The sequence below is a fragment of the Bidens hawaiensis genome, unplaced genomic scaffold (genome assembly GCF_021521415.1).
Source record: "Bidens hawaiensis isolate Kalapana, Puna unplaced genomic scaffold, B.hawaiensis_p1.1 tig00034994_1, whole genome shotgun sequence".
Classification (NCBI taxonomy): domain Eukaryota; kingdom Viridiplantae; phylum Streptophyta; class Magnoliopsida; order Asterales; family Asteraceae; genus Bidens; species Bidens hawaiensis.
The window spans coordinates 109,238-135,040 of NW_027496064.1; the positions used below are offsets into that span (position 1 = coordinate 109,238).

The following is a 25,803-nucleotide window of genomic DNA, read 5'->3' on the forward strand; positions in this document are numbered from 1 at the left end:
CTGACTGGTAATAAATACCGGGACTTTGCAATATTTGATTGATCACAATTCTATAGATTCCATTTACTATAAAAGCTCCCAGAGAAGTCATTAGAAGGATCTTTCCTATCAAAATTGTTTGTTCTTGGATATACTTACGCCTATCGTTTTTCCAAATGAGTCTCGCCGATATATATAATTCAGAAGAATATGTGAGTGATTCATACACAGCATCTCTTTCCTTTATCAGGGGTTCTACCAATTGATATCTTTCCAAAAATAATTCAAAGTCAATTTCTTGATTTGTATCTTCAATTTTTGGAAACTTAGAAAGCTCCTCTGCCAAACCCTGATTAATGAACCTACAAAATCCTTCAAATTGTATCTGATTAAATCCAGGTATTGTGGACATTGCGTCTATCCCGGATTATTTTGAAATTGTAAGTTATTTATATTCATCCATATCGAATTCTAAAAAAAAAAAATACCATTTAGGCTGGCTCATCATCCATCAAATATCAAATAAAATCCTATAGATCTAGCAATGATGGAATTTCGATTCTATGAATCTTTGACTGGAATCTATGAGATAGGTGAAATAAAAATTGATACTGAACTTATTTTAAGAGATGTAACTGGAACGAAATTTATAAAACAGTCCTAGAAAAAGAATTCTATCATTTAGGCTTACTCTGCTTTGGGATTTTTTTAGAATATCAAATATCAAAACTGATTCAGTTTCTTATATTATAATGTATAATATAATGTATAACGGTATTGAAATTCTAATTTACTTGAATATAATATTGAATACCAGAAAACTATATGAATGTTGTATTTATTAACTTAACATTAACACGCGCGGATACACCTAATCTATATTTCCGTCTTTTCTATTCTTTTATTGCCCTCCTGTCCTGTCGTCAATTGACAGTATGACTTAGGGCGCAATATAATTTAAGTGGTCAAATACTATTTTGGTAAAGCACCTTGAATCCACTGGATAGTAAAGGATCTTGGATCCAACGCAGAACCCTTTGTGAATGAGAGATATAAAGACGAGAAAGACCAATGAAATCAAAACGTACTCTCCTTCTATCTCAATATATATATTTAAATGATTTGTGATATATATTAAATAAAAAAATGAAAAAACGATGAACAAATATGTGTGGAAAGTGAGAAGGCAACCTGGAGTTTTTTACCAAGGTTATTTTTATGAAATACTAATATAAATAAAGGATATTTATTTTGAGGTTATTTTTGTATAATCCATAAACGTTGGAATGTTAAAAGTCATCTGAGTAACCACTAAAAAAAATCTTTGGTTTCTGGGGTTGCAATGTTGTTCATACGGTATTGGTTTGATTCGTCAAGAACTCAAGATACTAGTACAATAACGAGTACCAACATTCACTATAGCTTACGATATCAAAAATATAATATTGTGAATATAACTGCGTTTTCAACTAAATTTATACTATAACATCAACAAAAAGATGCACAAAATTATGTATTTCGTTTTTGTATTTAAGTTAACGAATACAAGTTATAAAAATTACTTCTAAATAATATTAATTTTCTTGAACCAATGCTAATGAAAATTTATGGCTTTATATGAAACAAATAGATAGTTAACTTAATATTATTTTATTTAAAAAGATAGTTACACATATGTTGAAATTTCTTTTACGTATTCCACAGTAACCTCGAGCAATAATTGAAATTTTTGAATAAAGTTGTAAATTATGAAAAGAGGAATCGCGTTAAAATAAAATTTTAGTGGTAAAAATTATAATTTTTAAAAGATGTTAGTTTTAGATTTTGGTTTATTCAATTAATATAAGAGAGAAACACAAGTTTCAAGAAAGTATCCATTTTAGCAAATAGTTTTAAAACTACATTAAATTGGTAAATATTTTTCCTAACTACACCATCTTGGTAAAAAACTCCCAAACCCAAATACACATTCCTAATTGGAATTCAATTCAAATTAGAAATTGGATTTTATTAATTTTGAGTAGGAAACAAGTAACAAAGAGCATGTAAAAAATAACCACCGCCTCATGGTTAGAGTGTAGATTAGACCCATCAAGTTAAGCCCACTAATTATAATAATAACTAGAAACAACAAAACCGAGCAATAACCAAATACTCACTTTGTTGCCCCTCACCACTTGTTATATTCAACTTTTGCAGTGATGTAAATTCATATTTCCCTAAAGAATATGTTTGACCATAAAAGTTAAAATAAATACACAACGTCTGATGAAACGACAGGAGATCAAAATCATTGGTTTAAGTTTCTTTTTGGACATTTTTGAGCCTCAGGGTTTATAAATCTAACTATGAAGATGATTCATGATACATGAATAATAATGAAAAACTACGCTATTAATAAAAAGATCCTAACTCTACTATGACTTTTAACTGTGTGCAGGTTGTTGTTAAATGTATTTACCAAAGCAGAAAACCGAAACTTGTATCACGTTTGTAGATGGCAAGAAACACATCATCTTGCTGCAAAAATGGAATCAGAGAGGTTTTATTAACTGATATAGATTCAACACCAAGTTTCCCTCCATAATTTAAGCAACCTTTTTGTTGAATCTTTTTAATCATGCAAATGGAAAAAAAGACGAAATTGTAAAAAAGTTAACAAAAGCACGATATTTTTCAGTCTGTTATACATTCTAACTCATATTTTTGATCACTTGTTAATTTGATACTTAGTTGACAGTTTCATCTGATGACCTGCTGAATGGTGTCGTGGAGGTTAAATGCGGACATGTCAAGCCACATCCTACCAGCTGTCAGGTATGCAGCTGATGCAGCATGACACGTGATCATTTAAGTTTTTACATCCATATTACCATTCATTATGTCAAAAACCATTTTTTCGATTTTTGGTTTGGTTTAAGCCCAAACGACCCACTCATGCACACTACTAGGCACTAGACACTTGAATAATTATTGAACTTTATATTGCGATACGTTCACAAAAACAATGAATTTAGTATTCACCTGAAAACGATCATGCTCTATTAGTAGATCACACGCTATCAAATCGTCCCCAAGAAAGATGTTGCTAAGTCATTACTTCATGCAAAATTTTTTGTACTTTTCTGATGTCTTGTCACAAAGTAGATAAACCTAGTATATCACAGCCCTCATTGGCCGCTGACAATTCTTTAGCCAACATTGCATATGTATGAAAGTTAGGAATTCTGTTTTTTGATTCCATTAAACGTAAAAAACGCACACATGTATCCATGTCAGCATCTTTAGCAACCCCATCAATCAGAACTGTCCAAACAATCTCATCAGCATCCCATTCTTGATCCAACATGTTCTCAAATAACTCACCAGCTTTACCCGTGTGCCCAATTTTACACAAACCACAAATTACCGCTTTATAAGATTTAATATTAGGTTCAAAACCGTCTCCTAGCATCAAATTAAAGAACTCTAAAGCGGTTTCAATTTTCATATTCTTACAGTGAGCGGATATAAGCGAAGCATATATATTCACATCACAAGTTATTGGCTTTTCTTCCATTTTGTTAAACAAATCAACCACTTCTGTAATCTTACCTTCTTTACACAAACTCGAGATTATGATACTGTAAGTGTCAACCGTTGGTTCACACCCGTATTCTAACATTCTATCCAAAAGATTAGCAAAAGTCGACTTTTCTAAACCTTTCATCAAGACACAAAATGTTTGGTAGCTCGGTTTGCATCTCCTGATGACCATTTTTTTAAGAAGTGAAAACGCGCGATTCACTAGATTTAACGACACATAACCATCGATTAACAAAGTATACGTCACGTGATCGGGAACAATTCCTTTATTTTCCATTTCGTTTAATAATATCTCTGCTTTATCTACGCTTCCTTCCCTACATAACCCGTAAATTAGCGAACTATACGTTAATAAATTTGGCATGCAATTCTTGTTCTTAATTTCATCAAAAGTCTTGAACGCAAAATCGACATTACCGTTTCGACACAACCCGTCGATTAAAGACGTGTAGGTAATCACATTTGGGGATAATTCTTTGTCCACCATTTCCTCAAATAACTTTTGTGCTTCGCTTAATCGATTCATTTTCGATAAACACGATATTATTGGGTTATAACTTTCAACATCGGGCTTGTAATTACTCGTTTCCATCTTTTTTAACAACGAAAGTGCAGCTTCTACATCGCCTTTTTTGCAATAACCGTCTATTAAAGTCGTGAAATGGACTTTATTCGGTTTCAATCCTTGGTCAACCAGTTCACTAAAAAAAGTCAACGCTCGGTCAAGATCCCCGGTCTTACAAAACCCTGAAATAACTTCAGCATAAGACCACTCATCTGGTTTGCATCCATTTGTCTTCATCAAACTCAATAACCTAACTGCGTTATTTAAATCCCTTTGTTTGATAAATCCAAAAATTAACGTGTTATACGTAACAGCAGTCGGCAATAGGCCTACTTTCATCATTTTACTCAAAAGAACCATACCCTTTTGAGAGTTTTCCATTAGGCATAACATATTAATGATTTCATTATACGTCTCGGTATTTGGCAAATTACTATTTTGCCCCTCCATCTAATCAAAAACCATAAAAGCAGCATCAAACCTACTTATCATACCTAACTCATGTATCAAAGCATTATAACTAATTATAACTAACCGTGTTCGGAATCAAACCATCTTTTAACATCTTATGGTAAAAAACGACTGCTACTTCGGGCTGCTGCGTACGAAACAGCCCGCTTATAAGAGCCGTGTAGGTATGCACGTTTAACAAACAGCCCGTTTTCCTCATAACAATTACAAGATCAATCGCCTCCTTCACGCGCCCACTTGCACATAACACAGAAATCGGTACCGTAAACGTATAAACAGTCGGTTCAATGTTCTTATCCATCATTTCATTCAACATATCCAACCCCTCATCGACCCGACCCGCATTGCACAACCCGTTTATCAAATTCGTATACGTCGCCGAATTGGGATTACACCCTTCCTCAATCATCCGATCAAAAACGCTAAACGCAGATTCCAAATCACTAAGCCGACAATACCCAAGAATCATCGAACTGTAAGTAAACACATCCGGACACAAATCATAGTCAACCATCTGGTCAAACAACAGATTCGCCTCCGGAACCATTCCCCGTTTACACAACATGTTAATCATCGTGTTATACGTTAACAAACTCGGTCTAACATCATACCCAAGCATCCGTTGAAACACATCGCGCGCAGGTTCCACCATTTGAAACTTGGCCATTCGAATCAACAACGCGTTGCAAACGTACAAAGTATACCCGACGCCTTTATCATTAAGCTCATTTAAATAATCAACAACATCCATAATTTGTCTCTCATTTTGACACTCTTTGAGCATCAAAACCCGGATGTGCTCGGTGTCGGCTACCCGGGACTCGCTGACTAAGCGATTGAGCATGGCCTTGTAACAATTGAAATCGTGTTTGTAATAATAGGTTTTAGAGATCCAGTAAAAGAACCTAATGACTACATCTAGGTCCTTAACGGTGGTGAGGATTCTGATGACGTGAGAGTGGGTGAGTTTGTGGCTGACGTGTTTGAATTCGAGGTTTTCGAACCAGCGGGGATTGGAGGATAATAACTTGGAGACATTGGTGACTAAATTAGGGTGGTGGTGAGACTGTGATGAAAATGGAAATGATAATATAGCTGTACCGAGAGTGAAGAGAGATTTAGGGTTTAGAGGTTTTACCATGTCGTTATGATGATGATGATGATGATGGATTGGTGATGGGAATTCATTTAAGAGAGGTTATTAGCAGCAGCAGCAGGAGGTGGAGGTGGAGGTTGTGTTGATGATGAATGAATGGTGGCGTGTTTAATTGGATGCGAGAACGTGGTCGACTCAAGACCATGTCGACAGGTTGAATGCCAGATATAAATATAAACTAGCATTTTTACCCGCACGCTTCACGGTGCGTAATGTCATTCGATCATGAATAAGTTGTATTTCTACCGAACGTTACGGCCAGGCGCGTACGCGTTCGAAAGCTTAGAAATATATGCATGACAAAGTTTAGGATACATACACAATAATATCACCAACAAACATCAATATCCGATAATTCATAGAGACGACAATTGTTTAAACATCAAAAGAAAGCATACTAAAGCGTTAACAAATATGTAAACTAACAATAGCATAGATATTCTCACGCTTACTTTTCCTTTCTAAATAGGCTTTTTATTAAGCTTTATTTACGATAGGCTGATGACTACTTAATGGCTAATCCTTTGAAAATAAGAAAAAAAAAAATAGTATGATTAGGAGGTTAGGAGCGATGATCCAAACCACATGTGGGTGTAGTAAACCTTATGCATCACAGAGTTGTACCTTCCGCAAGAAAACTACTGACAATGAATAGTAAAAGTTTCTCACAAACAAAATATACAAACAATTGTTTATTATTATTCAAAATCAATGGAGAACGGTAGGAAAACAGAGCATGAAGAACAAGTGGTGAATCCATGGGAAGTATCTTCGAAAAACAAGATCGATTACGACAAACTCATCGACCAGTTCGGCTGTCAAAGGCTCGATCAATCCTTCGTTGATCGAGTTTTTCGCGTCACTTCACGCTCTCCTCACATCTTCCTCCGCCGTAACGTCTTCTTTGCTCACAGGTATTCATTTAATTACACTTTACTCTATTTTATATAAGCATTTATTATTAGGTTCATGCTGGTCTTAACAGATTATATAAATTGTGTGTGTTTTAACTCGACCGGAGCCCAACCCTCGATTAAAACTTGATTGAGCCCGAGTTTCAGCCTTGTGTGATTGTATCTGAAAATTTAATCGCTTTCGATATATATTAAACAACAGGGACTTCAATGAGATTCTGGATGCTTATGAACGCGGTGAAAAGTTCTATCTTTACACAGGCAGAGGCCCCTCTTCTGAAGCCTTGCATTTGGGCCATCTTATTCCTTTCATGTTCACCAAGTACCTACTTGTACCTATATAATAATAAGCTAAATCTTTGAATCTTAAGTAAATGAGTTTAAACTGATATGCATTGTAATATGTTGCAGGTATCTGCAGGAGGCTTTTAAGGTCCCACTTGTGATACAACTAACAGATGATGAAAAATGCATGTGGAGGAATCTTACAGTTGAAGAAAGCAAGAGACTTGCTCTTGAGAACGCGAAAGATATTATTGCTTGTGGGTTTGATGTTTCAAGGACCTTCATCTTCTCAGATTTTGATTTTGTTGGAGGGTAAGTAGCATGCATCATGATTTTGAGTTAAAACTTAATTTACTTATTCATAAATATGATTTTGTATATATACTTTGCACATAACTCAAACTCTTTTATCTTTATCTAAAATCATTGGAATCTTCTATAGTTGTATGATAGTGCATATGATAATATATTATAAGTTTATGATGTGAGGATCTTTTGTGCAGTGCCTTCTATGAGAACATGGTGAGGGTTGAAAAATGTGTCACATACAATAAGGTGATTAAATCTAGTGAAACAATTATAATCCTGATATTTTAATGTATCTAAAATGTCATTTTTTGGAGGCTTTTAATACTAACAAAGTTCTTTGATGGAGTTATGCAGGTTGTTGGCATATTCGGTTTCACCGGTGAAGATCATATTGGGAAGATCAGTTTTCCACCAGTTCAGGTCAGTATTTCCATTTTTTGGCTTATAATCTTATACATCAGTCAACTATAATTATTCATTCTCTTAACTATTAGAAAAAGTATTTTAAAAATTGTTTTTTTAAAAGGCATGTTAACATGTTTTTTTTCTGCAGGCTGTTCCATCATTTCCTAGCTCATTTCCACACCTGTTTTCTGGCAAAGATAAACTTCGCTGCTTGATTCCATGCGCAATCGATCAGGTTCAACAACCCCCCTTCTCCTCCACACACACACACACACAAAGATCGACCCGTTAATAAGTGTCAAAAATTGCCACCTTTGGTTGATTATATTATTGATGAGTTATATATATACAAACATCTGAGTTATCATTTAATCATTTAACTCAGTAGAAGTTGTTTTAAAAGATGGAAAACTTTTATACCATAAATTCGATAGTCTAATTTAAGTTTGGTTTGGTGATTGCCTCAGGATCCTTATTTCCGGATGACACGTGATGTAGCTCCTCGGTTAGGTTATAACAAGCCTGCTTTAATTGAGTCATCATTCTTTCCAGCTCTTCAGGTACATTAAGTTCATGTTGTAGCTTTTATGTTTGCAATTTGCATGCATTTATAGATTATTTATGCCAAATGTTAATGATATGATTACTTTTGTTAAATTCTTCAGGGGGTCTCAGGCAAAATGAATGCCGGTGATCCAAATTCTGCAATTTATATTACCGACTCTCCAAAGAAGATTAAGGACAAGGTGTTTTATTCATATATATTATTTTATTGTTTGATTCATTTACTAGTAATGGTAAGATGATTATATAAATGCACTTTTACAGGTAAACAAATATGCTTTCTCGGGCGGGCAAGATTCTGTTGAGAATCATAGGAAGTATGGAGCAAATCTTGAGGTATACTAATGAGTTCTGGTCAATACGAGTTAATTATTTAACGTGGGTCGGGTCGGGCTGACATATAAACACTTTGTTATCTACTTTTTATTTTATAAAACCAGTTGACAGGTTAAACATGATTAAAAAAGCTATATAATTCCAGTAATAACATAAATTTTGGTATAAAATGATTTCAAAATATTAAACGCATTTGAATACACTTTGGGCGGGCTACTTCAGTTCAACCTGTTTGATTTAAACATTGATTTTAAGCTTGTTTATCTAAGTAACCTACATATATATATATATTTTGTGTAGGTGGATATACCTTTCAAATACCTTAGTTTCTTCTTGGAGGACGATGAAGAACTTGAACATATTAGGAAGGTAAGAAAACTATTTATCAACGCCGTTATATTTTTTATAAATATACAAAATTTGTTCAACCTCATTGAAAAATAATATTCTTTTATTTACTATTTAGGAATATGGTTCGGGACGCATGCTTACAGGTGAAGTTAAGAAGAAACTAATCGATGTTTTAACAGTATTGGTGGAAAGACACCGGGCTGCAAGGGCAGCCGTGACGGATGAGGTATTTGTACATGAACTCGTGTTACTTTTTTGATAATATTGTATTAAAAAAAAATTCATTGTGTACCGTTTTGGTTTGTTGCAGATGGTTGATGCGTTCATGGCAGTTAGACCGCTTCCAAATATGTTTAACTGAAAGTATTATTGGTTTATGACATCAAGATTGTTGGAAGAATCATGCCACTTACATTCGTTTAGACAACAAACAAGCTGACAAATTCAGTATGAATCTGAGTATTGCTAGTCTTACAAATCCGGTTTTGTGGGTTCAAGGACTTGAAGTTCTATTTGTATTCTTGTAAGGAACTAGATGTGGTAAAATAGGCAGGTTGGGTAATTCTTGAATTTAGATTTTTTCAAAGTGAATTCAAATTTGAATTAGCGTCCTAAAGACAATTTTGAACTCAGTTTAAGTTCAGGCTAATTTATACGTTTATAAATAATTCGACTTCAATTATATGTCACACTGCCACAGTTTTGTTCAAACCTGAATATCGCAAGTTAACGTGTCTCAATATCTTGAGGCAACGTTTAGAAGACAAAAAACTAAAATCAAGGTTTACAAGACAGAACATCCTTCGATTGGTTCAATGAATCATCAACATAGTAAAATCAGTCACCTTGACTTATTGAGAGAACTTCAGCATAGATCGGAGATATATTTTTTCTTATAATATAACTTTTTAATTCAATATTTTTAACTTCTGAGTAACAAATTACCCATTTTGAAACAATGGATAAGAAACACACAAATGTCTGCAAACGTGACTAGTCACCTGACACATGATAGTCACAATACGAACTTCTCCACAAGTTTTTAATATTATCACCAATAACGTTTAAAAGACATCACTAGAACCAATGTTTACTAGACAAAAAAACCTTCGATTGGCTCAATGATCATAAACATAGTAAAATCAGCCACCCAAGTTTGTCTTATAAGACAACTTTCACCATACAAGGAGATCAAATCTCTCCCATTCTTCCTCTTTTTCTCCTTCTCCCCCCTTCTACTTTCACACCTAAATGGCTAAATATATGGGGAAAGCTACTAAAGAAACCGAACTGCTAAAACTTATACGCGCTGGTGGTAGAGTTGAACTATACAAACACCCGATAAAAGCATCTCAAATCATGGAAAAATACCCGAGACACTGTATAACTCGACCAGACTTTTTCAGGAACCCGTCCATTGTGGTTAAGCCCGAGTCAGTTTTGAGACCGGGCAAAGTCTTTTTCATTGTTCCTTACCATACGGTCTATCGTTTGGTTAAATCTAAAGGCTCCCGTTGCAGCCGTCACAACACACCAGATCATAATGTGGCTAGCAATAAACCAACACCTGAAAACATTCAACATAAGAAGAATGTGGACACTTCTTTCTTCCAGCAGATTGTCCCGGTTGATAATATTAAACACAAGAAACAAAGTACCCGACACGTTGTAACTAAAGATGGAGGCTATGAGTCTGATGATCAAGCTCTTGCTGCTGCTGGTTCTGGTTGTTTTCCTACACGAAAAAAAGGGTGCGGGCTAGGGGAAGTTAGCAAGGATACCAGTGCTAGTAAAGATGGTTGTTTGAAGCCTTGTTTGAAAAAGAACCGCCCGGATAAAACGCGGTTACAACATGGGCCAAGGGTAAGATTCATGTTACCAGATGAAGATGATGATGATGAGAAATGGGATACTGATTTTTCAGAGTTTTGAAAGATGGTTTGTTGTCCCTTAATGTACCCTATATATATTAATTAATCCTCATGATCTGGTTTTCTTGTTAACTACCATGGAAGGGTTGAAATCTTGGATATATTCCTTGATTGCTATCTATATATGCTAGAGATACATACACATGTAATAATGGTTTTTCTTGCATGATGAATGATGTTTGAAGTAAACTGGACTATTGAATTCACAGGCAGACTTCTTGTGAGTTAATATATAATACTCTTGCAAAGCAGGGCCGTCTCTGAAAATACAAAAAAGTGACCCAAGGCTTGAGACATGAAAACCAAAAGGCCCTAAACTGCAAACTTAAAATTTAGACAAATATGATAATAACAAAACAAAACAAAAGTTTTTATTTTGTTTTTTTTCCAGCAAAATGATCTAACTAAAATACGTAAACGAATCGTGATGCTCTTCTAACATTTTTCGAAGCAAAGCCCTCACTTAACTATCAAGTATTCAAGTATCATCTGAAAAAAGTTTTAACAAATAATAAAACTAATATCAACAAAATAACAAATATGAAATTATTTAACATCAAATGATTAAAAATTAAGTAAGTGATTAAGAGTAACTACCTATTAACATTAACATTTAACAAATAGCTTAATAACCTATTTGAAAAAGCAAAGGAAATTAATAACCTATTTCGAAGCAAAGCCCTCACTTAACTATCAAGTATTCAAGTATCATCTGAAAAAAGTTTTAACAAATAATAAAACTAATATCAACAAAATAACAAATATGAAATTATTTAACATCAAATGATTAAGAATTAAGTAAGTGATTAAGAGTAACTACCTATTACCATTAACATTTAACAAATAGCTTAATAACCTATTTGAAAAAGCAAAGGAAATTAATAACCTATTTCGAAGCAAAGCCCTCACTTAACTATCAAGTATTCAAGTATCATCTGAAAAAAGTTTTAACAAATAATAAAACTAATATCAACAAAATAACAAATATGAAATTATTTAACATCAAATGATTAAGAATTAAGTAAGTGATTAAGAGTAACTACCTATTAACATTAACATTTAACAAATAGCTTAATAACCTATTTGAAAAAGCAAAGGAAATTAAACCAATAAATCTACTATGATTTTGAGTTTTGATATGTTCATTTAAAGATTTACACCATGGATAAAGTTAGTAAATAATAACGGTAATAACATGTAATAGCCGATTGTTAAAATCCCGTTGGTCGCCGCTTGCCGAAATGTCGTCGGAACCTGGAAGTCCGATGGTCGCTGCTGCCTACGTTCAAAACCGTTGTTATGTCATTTGATTTTGTTAAATTTTAATGGAATACAGATTATTATTATTATTATTAATTTTATTATATTATCATTATTTTGTATATTATATTAGAGTTGATATATTATCTGGGCTTTGTTTTAGAGCAACTGGGCCTGCAATACATAACTGGGCCTGCAATACATATATATATATATATATATATACAACTCTCTTTTAAGAACCCATGGGTCCTCAAAGGGGAGTGGGCCTTGGGCCTGCCCTCCCCTTGGGCCGCGCCTGAGTACTATATATGAATAGTTTGATATCTCACAAGTATTTTGTTCCCCGTATATATGCTAGCAGTAAATTACTAAATTCAAAGATGCTAAAATTGAGAAAACCGTTGAGTTCGAAATTGGAGCTCAAGATGAAGAACGAGGACTCAAGACTAGTCCGGAAAACTGCATATAACATTTGCTGCAGTACGTTGAGACATTTTTGTCCATTATTTATCGCCATGTAAATTTTGAGGGAGCAAAGTTATGCCTGTTCTAAGTCAGACCTCTTGTAGTCGTCCTTGTAGATGTTTTAATGAAGTTTTATTAAAACAATATATATGTAAGAAATCAAGCCCTTACGCAGTTACGCTTTCTTGTGATATATAATGATTATTTACCCTAAACGTTAAAAGCTTTAAAATTACCCACAATCTTATTACTTTCGCTAGGCCTTCTAAGATAAACTTTTGAATATAGTTTGATAACATACGTGCAAAAATTTCGAAGACACTCATGGGCATACTTTCACCAATGCATTCATCAGTTTAGTTAGTTGTTGTGCTGTATTCCAACTAACAAATGATGCATACGCATTTCTGGATGGGGGAAAGACCCTATCTACCAACCGCATCTACTCTTTGTTGAAAGAAAGTATGGATAATTTGTTGGCAAATTGTTGAGATTTTAAAGAACAGTGTCAAATGCATTCAGAACTGATGTCTAAAGTAGTTATCAAGGAACACCAGATTCGAGAGAAGAAGTCGTTCCATAGATGACCGTTGCCATCTACATGACCCTTTTTTGTATCTTTGTGTTTCCCTGTTGCACGTTTAGAACTTGACCCTGCTTCGACACAATTAATGCTGCTTGTCTATTAAGTACATATTCTCAACGTCATCCAAAATATAATAATAATAATAATAATAATAATAATAATAATAATAATAATAATAATAATAATAATATCCTGGGAGCAATGGATCTAATCGGAAAACACCAGTCAATGACGCTGGAATCTCATCATGGTCTGTAGGTGGGAGGTGGTTAACACTTGCGATATCGTAAGACTAAGTTTATCAACAACCCAACCCAATCTAACGTTTTAATAAAAAAAACTAATTTCTCTCTCTTCCACATACACAACCCAACCTAACCAAAATTTTTACTTTTATTCACAACCCAACTAAACCCAATTATTCTAATACATTAAACATATATATTATTTATGTTTTAATTTATTATATAAAATCTATTAAAATTAAAAAAATCTATCAAGACTAATACTCCATGTATTAGTCACAGTTCCATGAATATATGTTAAAATGGGCAGATAATATCATATTATTTTTATCTTACACATACATAAAACACATAAGTTGAAAAATCAAATATCACACATACATAATGTAAGGCCCCGTTACCGGTGCCTCACTTTAACATTGGATTTACTCATAAACACAATTCTGAATATCAGAGTTATTTAAAACTTTCGCGGAAATAATACTAATAGCCAACCATTCATTACAAATATTCGTAACTTGTCTTTTTAAAACATAGTATCAAAACATCATGACAAATCTTCAGATGCCAGTCTCTTCCAATTCCTGCCATGTGTCTTCCTTATACCAATTGTCTCAGTCGATTAACCTGCGTGCATACTAAAAGTCAGCTACGCTGAATGAGTTCTAGTTACTCAGACGACATACGATACATTCACATACTTACATACGCACCCGAAGGTGCATACCTTCATGTTTACTTACATACTTACATACACACGTACTTTCATTCTTTCTTTCATACTTACATACTTTCATTCGTACATATACGTTTTAAAGAGCATTTCGCCCTATGACATTCGCCGACATTATTAGGGTCGGTTCCCTACATTCGCCGACATTATTAGGGTCGGTTCCCTACATTCGCCGACATTATTAGGGTCGGTTCCCTATTCATAATTATAACTTCTGTACGTTCATACATCACTCATACATCGTACATATATCAATCATCTCTTTAAACTATCCGTTGGCAGTACATGCAATATCCGAAGATCGTTCATGTACTATCAACATAACATACATACATCATCCATACTTTATATATATATATATATATATATATATATATATATATATATATATATATATATCAATCATATCTTTAACTACCCCCTGGTGGTACATGCAATATCCGAAGATCCTTCACGCACCGTCAAACATTCATCATACATGGACCATACAAGACATACACTTACCACTTAAGGTAAGTGTATTAACTATCACATTGAGCATGCACACAACCCCGAAAACATAACAAGGAAGTGGGGCTAGAAACTCACCTGAACTCGGCTACGTTCACCGTTTATGGTTATTCCTTTCTTGAGTTGTGCACGACTAACTGTATAACAATTACACGTATCAATTTAACTATCACTACCCATGTCGTGTTTCTAATTTAATTATTACCCCCAACAAACGGGGGTCCAGGAGCAGCGCCCCCAGTAGTGGGGTTCTAGGGGCGGCAGCCCCTAGCGGGGTCCAAGGGGCAGAGCCCCTGGCTGGGGTTAAGCTGTCAGGTCAGTTTGGAAAAATTTTATTTTCATTAACTGTCTTAACACATTTTCCATTAGGATTTTATGACAATATTTTATTGTTATCCTCTCAATCCTTTAAGGCATCTTCTCTAAATTAATAAAGTTCAAGGGCTATTTCACAGTTAAGTACATATTCTCAACGTCATCCAAAATAAAATAAAATAATAGTAATATCCTAGGAGCAATGGATCTAATCAGAAAACACCAATCAGTGACGCCGGAATCTCATCATGGTCTGTAGGTGGGAGGCGGTTAACACTTGCGATATCGTAAAAATCTTTTACCGAGGGTCAAAACGGTCAACCAAGATTTTCGGCCAAAATCCATGACGTGGCAGGGGACGACCGGATTCGTTCCTGTTTAACCAGGTCAAAAGTTTATGTATTCCGGCTTTTCTGTTTTCTTTAATCTACAATTTCCTAACAAATGATATTATACTATATATATATATTAAATAACAACTTCTTAAGGCATCTCTCACATGTACCTTATGCTTAAACGGTTGTAAGGCTTTTCAGTCTTACACGCAATGGTTGTGTGGGCTTTAAGTCTTTCTACGTATTGTGTTATCTTTACACGTATGCCGGTCTTCCATCACATAATCCAAACACACCACCGGCTCTTCAAACTTTGATTTCTCTCCACCAACACGTTTGCTGTGCGATGTTTGATCCGGTGACGACCTACTATTGATTTGATTTCTGTTGTTGCCTGGTTCAGATCCGTTAATGGATTTCTACTGTTGTCGGTGGTCCGGTTGCCAACGCCGACGAAGACATTGAGTAGGCGTTGGATACGAAAACGGTTCGTCTGTGCATATATTGTTGTTCCTCCGTGCTTCGTATTTAATCGACCTTCGATTACAGGTTATATGGGTTATTTTTGTTTTGAACTCTGATATGGACTTATTGTGTCTGAAGATGCATGATAGAAAGAGCCGGTGATTCTGATGTCTTCTTACTTTTCTCTATGGTGGTGGAGTTAGTTAAAAATGCATCTATCACAAGCACTTAATGCTTATATGGTTGTAAGGGTTTTCATACAACTGATGGTTGCTCAAATTGTTTGCATGTCAGATATCAACATGTTGGGGTTGTTTTCATTATTGTGTATTCATGTTTAAACCTTCTGTATATCATCTGATTCAATACTTTTTGTTGTTTTTATATTATCTTGCTATGCATGAATGCATCTTACTATAAAGGCTATGATGATCGGTTTAATCTATGGGTACATCGATGATCACATTTGCATAGTTGCGAGGCAATATCTGTATGGTATGGTGAACTATGCAACAATGATTTTGCAGCCATTGTGATCTCCCATTTATAGATTTGAGCCTTTATGATTGGAATTCGGCTGCTTATCGCACATAAAACATATATTAAAAAAAACTCAAAAGATAGGCAACTGTAAGACATTGCATATGGTTGGTGGATGGTTGTGCCTTTCTTGGTTAGTGGATATTTTTCTACTGATATGTTTGGTTGGAGTTTTTTTGGTACAAAGTTAATGCTTTAAAACTTGATTCGATTGTTACTGCAGTTGCTTCGGCTTTGATATGTGAAGGTATGTGGGCACTACTGGTGATTAGTTAGTCAAATATTGCTTACATAGTTTATCCATATGCAAATTACAGTGATTACCGGGTTTGCGTGTAATTTTCAATGCTCATTAGTTGCATGCAATAATGTGGACATGCGCCTATTGTAATTTCACCTCTTGAGATCATTTATGGCTATGATGATGGTTCGGAGTTTTTGACATAGCAGCGCATGCTGCAGCCGTCATATCGACCTGAGCCTCAGGGTAACACTTTAATTATGCTTTTGTTTTGTTTGTACCTTTTTAATGTTTAGTTTCCAATTACGTCATCAGATTCGCTTTTGGCTGTCATGATGCTTCCTACTTTGGTGCGGTGACTTAAGTGTTTAGTTCTCAATTACGTCATCAGGTTCATTTATGGTTGTGATGATGCTTTGCACTTTGGTGTGGTAACTGATGTGTGTCTAATGAGTGCTCTTTCTATGGGACTCACAACTAAGCTTTAAATTTAAAACGGAAACTCCTAATAACACCACACACAACTGGCAAGTGTACCGGTCACAAGTAATATAGACCTAAGAAGTCCGAGTATCGAACACAAGGACAAGCGAGAACGCCTAATGATCACTAAACCCTAGACAAAACCTTCCTAAGAATAATATTTTTAATTGGTTTTTAATAAATTAAACTACTTGACCTAAATTACTTTGACGAAGTTAATTAACTGGACTGACAGATGACATACAAAACTTTCCTAATTTTGAGCTTAATTGATAATGGAGAAAACGTCTACCTAGGTAAGAATCAAATTGACGGTCTAACAAGCTAATGGATTGAATGATCTCACGACACCAGTATCTAAAGATGACACAACTAAGGTTCGCTCAAGAAGGTTAGATCACCTCTCGGTCTCACTAACAAACCCTAACTTACACTTAATTGATTTTAAGAACAAACTGGAAACGAATGCTAAGGTGTTCTAATGCCGACTCTCCTCACGGACTCACCGACACACGACCCTAATGGAAACGAATACTACGCAACAAAGAATTGAGGAACAATTTGGTTTAAAATAAACTAGACCAACTAATCGCTCATGAACCCAAACCCGACAAGAACCGAACCCGCTCTCACGCAATCCTAATCCTAACAAGCAAAAGCTGTGAGACGAATTTATTTTCTATCACCTCTCGGTCTCTAAGAAGGTGCTTACCAGCTTAATTAATTCAATTAACAATCTCATCAAAACCCTATGGTTGTTCCTACCACAAACAAACTCTAAACACAAAGTAAAGACTTGAACATGCAACTATCAATCAAAACCAATTGAATTAATCGAAGCACGACATTATGAGATGATATAAAAAATATGGCAGCCACTAAACACAACCTAATTCATCATTAAACCAAACTTTCAATAGCAATTCAAGTCATATTAATCAAACAATCCATTTAACTCATCAAAACCAAACAATAATCATCTAACCTAGGTAGAAAAAGAAGTTTAGCCAATCATAATTTTTGGACAGCAGCAAACACTTAAAATAACAACCATATAACTCAACCAATTCATAAGCAAACTCATTCAAAAATCAATATTATCAAACACACCTCAATCCTTAACTCATTGGCAAAACAATTAACTTTAAAGATCAAAATCAATATATTTATGAACATAAACAAGAAAGCAAAGTTTATGAGTGTTACACTCTCAAGTGTGGTTGAGAAATATGATGTAAAATTGACCCCGAGCTGCTGTCCCGAGTCACCCTTTTCTGCCTTATTCTTCCCTTGGTCACAAACCTTCAAAAAAATAATTTTTCTTCTCCCTTTGTTGTCCGATCGGAACTCAAGAGAGGTTTAGGAATTTTCTTTTCTTTGTTGTTTTCTGGTTCACGGCCACTTTGACCAACACCAATTATATATTTGTTTTGTCTCCTTAAAAGATACAGCCCAAACTCTTGACTTTGCTCCCTCTTATGCCAACCAATACAATTAACAAACTTTTTTTTTTGTGTGTGAAGCTGCCGAGCGGAGGTAAGGGTAGTGGATGTTAGGGTTTTTTTATTTTTTATGTTATAATATATAATAACATGTAAGGGTTTCCACTAGTGGGCTAGGTTCGGGCTTCAACATCGTTCTTCAAGATTTGATAAAAAGGCCCTATAAGTCTTGTAAAAACTCGATCCGTTTCTCTTTTAAATCCCGTAACCTACGAAAGATAATAACTTTGTAAGATCATGTCAAAACAAGCCAAAATCATTATTTATTAGATAGTTAAGCAATAAAAAGATGATAAAGGTGCGGAAAACAAGTGTGTTTTACAACACATCAGTAACTTATGTTGCAGCCGGTGTGAACCTGAACCCTACTGTCATTACATATTTTGAGATTCGTTATATGGCTATGATGATACCTCGAATTTTGATATCATAAACATACAACCAAAGTCTATGCCACTGCCTGCATTATCACCAGATCCAAAAAACCATCATCTCGGAGCTGAATCCAATTCACTAGGTACAGTTACTTTATCCCCTTCTAATGTTGACCTAACTATATGGGCTTTTAATTTGATATCCTTAAAGTGGATTTTTATTTAAGGTCAAATTCGTTACTTTTCACAAATCAACTCCTACCAAATTTTATTTAAGGTCAAATTGGTTCATCTAAGACAACCTGGCTATTTTTCAAACCTTTTTGATGTTGACGTAGCTATATAGGATTTCAATTTTATCTTCAAAGGGTTTTTTTAGCGCAATTTGGCTATTTTTCTTAGTCAAGCAGGTAAAATTTGTTCATCCGGGATAATTATATATACATGTCATGTAACTGAGATAACATTTCTTTATAGATGCAATTCAAGGTGAAACCAAAAGATTACGAATCATGGAAGCCTACAAATCCTATAGCAAAAAATCCAGCCAGTATGGTGCTAAGGCACATATGCAAAAGCTTTTTGTAAATTGAAGAATATTTTGAATAGCAGACATAGCATATATGGTGTAACAAGTGGTCTATAAATTTTATATGCCGAAGCTTATTTAACTATTTAAAAGAAACAACCCAAACTCTCGACTTTGCTCCCTTTTATGCCGACCAAAACAACTAACAAACCATTTTTTTTTTGTGTGTGTGTGAAGCTCCAATAGGAGGTAAGGGTAGTGGGTATAAAGGGTTTTATTTTTTATTTTTTATGTAATAATATATAATAACATGTAAGGGTTTCCACTAGTGGGCTTGGGTCGGACTTCAACTTGGTTATTCAAGATTTGATCAAAAAGGCCCTTTAAGTCTTGCAAAAACTCGGTCCTTTTCTCTTTTAAAATCCGTAACCTACGAAAGATAATAAACTTTGTAAGATCATGTCAAAACAAGCCAAAATCATTATTTATTAGATAGTTAAGCAATACAAAGATGATAAAAGGTGCAGAAAACAAATGTGTTTTACAACACATCAAACATCCCCACACTTAAGACTTTTTCGTCACTGAAAAAGAAATCTACACAAGATCATAACCAAGTGAAAACAACAAACTCCCAGATTATTTAACATTATTTAAACATTAGAAACAACTCGACATATTGACCGGGATTGCCGGTATGTTTGTCCACTTTAAACCCATCCACCAACCAATCAAGCCCCCAATTGCATTAAGCGTTTTAAGTTCAATATCCACGGCTACACCTACCCCATCTCAGACAAAGAGAGCTAGAAAACTAGAGTCGAAGCAGACTGGTTCGACAAATTACCATTAGCCAAGGACTCGTTGATGGTACTAAGTAGATGCACTCGGTGAAATTTGATGGATGAATGGTCACGCGGAGGCCGTACGAGCTATTCCTAAATATTATTGGACTTTGTCCTGTAAATCCCTAATTGGATATTTATTGACTAAGAACCTCAAGCGCAATAGAGATAACCTCAGAGTCACTATCCCCTTAGCAATGCGTAAACTCTCAGCCCCGTCTGGTATGTGCAACTTTGATCTCTTTTACTATTTTTTGCATCTTTTATTCGTACTCTTTTTTTTATGCTTTTGCAAGATTTTTTTTTGCACCTAAATAAATATAACTATTTTCTAAGCTCGTAAAAAGATGGACATGTGGTGGTGTGCTGGTTTGAGTGCATCTAAGTCTTACCATCTCAAAGTTTTTAGATTATGGTAATCCTCTCTAAGCATCAAAATTCGGTTTTACCGTTTTTCAAATTATTAGATATATAAAATTCGCTAAAGAGGACTATCAAAGCTAGTTGGGCTTACCGACAATCCCAATTCAGATTGCAAACCATCTCTTTTATTATTATTATTATTATTATTATTATTATTATTATAATTATATATTTTTCAAAGGTTCTGAGAGTTTGTTAACACAACGGTAATAATATCATTTCCTGCTTAATGTAGAAGAAAAACAAATTTCAAGGGACATATATATATATATATATATATATATATATAATTTATTTTTCAAATTCAGTCGCCCCAATCACTTTCAGTTTTTGGGTCAATGGCTATCCCGTATATCTACAGGTAGATAACGAGACCAAACATATACAAGTATATGTCCCTCGAACTTAAGTAGCCGACATAATTTTAAGCGAAAGAACAAAACACACAACAGTTGCCCAGTCACTTTCAGTTTTTGGGTCAATGGCTATCTCGTATGTCTACAGGTAGATAACATGACCAAACATATACAAGTTAATGTCCCTCAAACTTAAGTGATCGACATAATTTTCAGCGAAAGAGTGCAAAAATGTTATTATTATTATTTTTTTTGTTTCTAAATATTTTTTTCTACAACTAAGTAAAATAAAATCTCATCCTCACACTTAGAACGAAATTGTCCTAGATGAGAACAAGGAAAAGAAATAAAATAAAATAAGTAGAAAACTTAAAATTTTCAAGAATAAAACAAAGAACGGGTTACTCCCCTGGTTTATATGCAGAATCTTCACCAGTTTTGTATCAATCGAATGACCGTATAGCATTTCATTCGCGGCCACAACCTCGAGAGAACCAGTTCCAAAACGCCATCAGAGCTACCATGCGCATAATTATACCTGCAATAACTCAAACTCGCTTGCATTTAGCGGCGTACAAAACAGAAAACAAAAACATAAGATTTAAACATATTTATGTGTTTTGTAATTTATTTATTTATTTTTTTTATAACTAACAAAAATAACATAAATAAAACAGATAATAAAGAGAATCATAATACACACTCTACAACTTGGGTTATCTCCCGAGTTATGCATCCAACACGTCTACGCCTCGGTGAATGAGTCAAGGTAGAACCCCTTGACTGTCTGATCAGCAACCGGCTCGCCTATGTAGTGTTTCAACCTGTAATTCTTCACCTTAAACTTCCCACTCTTATCTTATAATTCAATAGTGCCATGCGGGAATACCTCAGTGACTTTGAACGGTCCCGACCATCCGAATTTCAACTTTCCCAGGAATAATCTTAACCGGGAGTTATACAATAAAACCAGATCCTCACACTTGAACTGCTTATTACCCTTCAGCTTCCTATCATGCAGTTCCTTCATCCACTCTATATATCTAAACGATTGTGCGTACGCGTTATCTCAGAGCTCCTTTAGCTCATGCAGCTGATGGAAACGAGTGCCCTCTGCGGCAGACAAATCAAGATTAACCCTCTGGAGGGCCCATGAAGCACGTGCTTCAACTCAACAGGGAGATGACAACCTTCCCATAAATCATCTGAAATGGTGTGGAACCGGTCGGAGTTTTGTAGGATGTACGGAAGGCCCACAAAGCATCATCCAATTTATCGGACCAATCTCGATGATTCGAACCAACCATTTTATCAAGAATATATTTGATTCCTAGATTAATCAATTCCACCTGCCCATTAGTTTGTGGGTGGTAGGCGGTTGCAAGCCAATGAGTGACCCCATAGCACTGCAACGCCTTCTCCATCTGCATATTGCAAAAGTGAGTACCTCGATCGATGATCAAGGCTTTCGGGACACCAAAACAAGCAAAAAGGCTCTTAAGAAACCGGACTACATCACGTGCATCATTCGTGGGTAAAGCCTAGGCTTCAACCCACTTTGAAACATAATCGACGGCCACGAGTATGTACTTGTTCCCACGCGAAGATGGAAACGGTTCCATGAAATTAATGCCTCACACATCGAAAATCTCACAAACCTGAATAGCATTTTGGGGCATTTCATTTCACGATGAGATGTTGTCGACACGCTGGCAATGATCACAACTCCTCACAAACGCATGCGTGTCCTTAAAAATCGAAGGCCAATAAAAACCAAAATCAAACACCTTATTCGCCGTCGAACTCGCACCGTGGTGACCTCTTGTCGGTCCTACATGGCAATGGTTTAGAATCTGCCATCCATCCTTAGCATCTACATACCTCCTTATCAGCTGATCAATATCTATACGGAAAAGATACGGGGCGGGCGTCCTAGGGGTAGAACTTAACATCAATCAAGAATTTCTTCTTTTACTGGTAAGGAATCTTCGGGAGGTACCCGTCCGCAAGATAGTTCGCGAAGTCAGCGAACCATGGAAAACCTTCCTCCTGTGTTGTGACAAACATGAGACTCTCTGTCAGCAAACGGTCATCGATCCTGACCCCCCGAATCTCCTAACTCAGCTCCCTCTAGACGCGAAAGATGACCGGCCGTCACATTCTCGGTCCCCTTTTTGTCACGGATCTCAATATCAAACTCTTGAAGCAACAGGATCTATCGGATAAGACGAGTCATAACATCCTGCTTGCTGAAGAGATATCGAATAGAAACATGGTCCGTGTACACAATCGGCTTGTACAGAACCAGATAGGACCTAAATTTATCGAATTCAAACATCACAGCTAAAAGCTCTTTCTCGGTGGTGGTATAACTCTCCTGTGCACCGTTTAAGGTCCGGATAGCATAGTAAATCGGATGTAAATGTTTATCTTTCCTTTTTCCTAGAACCGCTACGACTGCGAAGTCGGTCGCGTCACACATCAACTCAAATGGAAAATACCAGTTGGGAGCAATCATGACCGGGGGCGTTAATGAGTTTGTGTTTTAAAAGATCAAACGCCTCGATACACTTCTCAGAAAAAACGAATGGAGCATCATTCTCTAGAAGTTTGGTCATGGGTCTCACGATCTTAGAGAAATCTTTGATGAAGCGGCGGTAGAACCCGACATGACCTAGAAAACTCTGTATGGATCTCACAGAAAATGGCGGGGGAAGATTAGAGATGGTCTCGACCTTCGCTCGAAATCCGATGCCCCAACAAATGCCCTCGCGTACCATGAAATGACACTTCTCCCAGTTAAGGACTAGGTTGGTGTCCACGCAGCGAACCATCATCCTCTCAAGATTAGAAAGACAATGATAAAAGAAACTCCCAAATCCAGAAAAATCATCCATGGACACCTCCATGGATTCCTCGATCATGTCATGGAAAATAGCCACCATGCATCTCTGAAATGTGGCTAGAGCATTACACAATCCGAACGACATACGTTTATAGGCAAACGTTCCGTAAGGACAGGTAAAAATGGTTTTCTCCTGGTCATCGGGAGCTATCAGAACCTGGAAATACCCAGAGAAAACATCTAAGAAGCAGTAGTACTGCTGACCTGCCAAGCGCTCCAACATCTTATTAATGAAGGGTAAAGGAAAGTGGTCTTTTCTCGTGGCATCATTCAGTCTATGGTAGTCGATGCAGACTCTCCATTCAGTCACATTCTTAGTGGGAATGAGCTCGTTCCTGTCATTGGTGACGACAATCATGCCACCCTTTTCAGAAACCACTTGAACTGGACTCACCCAAGCACTATCAGAATTGTGGAAAATGATTCTTGCATCAAGGAGTTTAATGATCTCCTTCTTCACAACCTCTTGCAATTTTGGATTAAGCCTCATTTGCGGCTGAACGACAATTTTGAAATTATCCTCCATGAGGATTTTATGTGTGTAAAACCAAGAGCTGATACCCTTAATGTCGATAATCTTCCATGCAATCGCCTCTTTGTGCTTGATGTGCTAAAATTAGTCAAATAATTATTAACTAAAATTATACTAATCTAGACACTAAGTAATACTCTAGACTCTTAAACTACTAACCTGCAAGTGTACCGGTCGACTCTAGTACAGCTAAGTAAGTCCGGATATCGAACCCACGAGACTCTATAGATTACGAAACTAGCAAATTAGAATCAACTACAAGACGCGACTATTTATTAATAATATTTGAGAGGAAATTTAATACTAATTAATTAAAACTCTAAATAATAATTAACTAATAATAATTAACTTACTAATAATTAACTAATGATTACTTGGCTATTAAACTAATTATTAAATTAATAAAACCTAACGCTAATTTATATAATAATAATAAAACATAATCATAACCTTAAGACTAATTAATTAATTAATAAACCTTAACCCTAATTAATTTAAAACTAATAAACAATTAAAAACTTAGATTAATTCAGATGACAAAGATAACTACCTAGGTTAGAATCCCTAAAGTTACGGTTATTAATTAAATGGAAAACTCAAGTTATGGAACTGTGATCATGAAATAGACCATTGACAGAAAACCCGAACATGACCCTTGAACTTCAAGAAGACGCCTATGAATTTCTAATAAGTTTTAAGACTCACCAGTTTATTAATTAAACTTCCTTATGGTTATTTAATAACTTATGTCTAAGTATCTTTATGACGAAAACCTACCTTACAGCGCGAAATTCAAAGATAGCAAAGTAGACTCAATTAACTTAATAGACTAAGCTGACAATCAAACCTAGACGGACTCCTTACGAAGAACTAAATCTAGCAATCCCGACAAGCAAAGATCTTTTAATAGCCTATCACCTTACAACTTTTTAGACTAGTAGCTCACTTTTATCTGTTTAATTGATTTTATTGTTTCTATGATTTTAATCGATATTAATCACAAACTAGTCAAGAACACATAGTAAATGACCTAACAAAACCCTATCCTATAAAACAATCACCAAGGGCAATGTGAAACAATAAATTCAAGTAAACAAAACCAAGCAATCATACGCATTAATTGAATCAAACTTAACAGTTTACTTAGAACATAAAATCCATAACGAAACGAAATCCAAACAAAATCAAACCGAACTAAGGTTCATCACGACCTAGGTAGTTTATGGAATTTAGCCTAACATCATAAAGTCTAAATCTAACAAAACAAAGTAGCAAAACATGGTAAACAAATAAGCAAACGAAAGA

General features: G+C 35.3%; 1 protein-coding gene and 1 pseudogene across 1 annotated transcript; one reads left to right on the forward strand and one right to left on the reverse strand.

Annotated features, from left to right (window-relative positions):
- Positions 1–3,115: 3,115 nt before the first annotated feature.
- On the reverse strand, positions 3,116–5,741 carry LOC143586812 (uncharacterized; annotated as a pseudogene).
- Positions 5,742–6,467: 726 nt separating this feature from the next.
- Positions 6,468–9,344, forward strand: LOC143586818 (tryptophan--tRNA ligase, cytoplasmic-like). The gene is made up of 12 exons (XM_077068282.1): positions 6,468–6,670; positions 6,873–6,992; positions 7,082–7,267; positions 7,459–7,510; positions 7,619–7,684; positions 7,818–7,904; positions 8,137–8,229; positions 8,335–8,415; positions 8,498–8,569; positions 8,870–8,938; positions 9,036–9,146; positions 9,231–9,344. Exons 1-12 carry the CDS (start codon positions 6,468–6,470, stop codon positions 9,279–9,281), a joined length of 1,191 nt encoding a protein of 396 aa, XP_076924397.1. The 3' UTR covers positions 9,282–9,344.
- Positions 9,345–25,803: the final 16,459 nt, after the last annotated feature.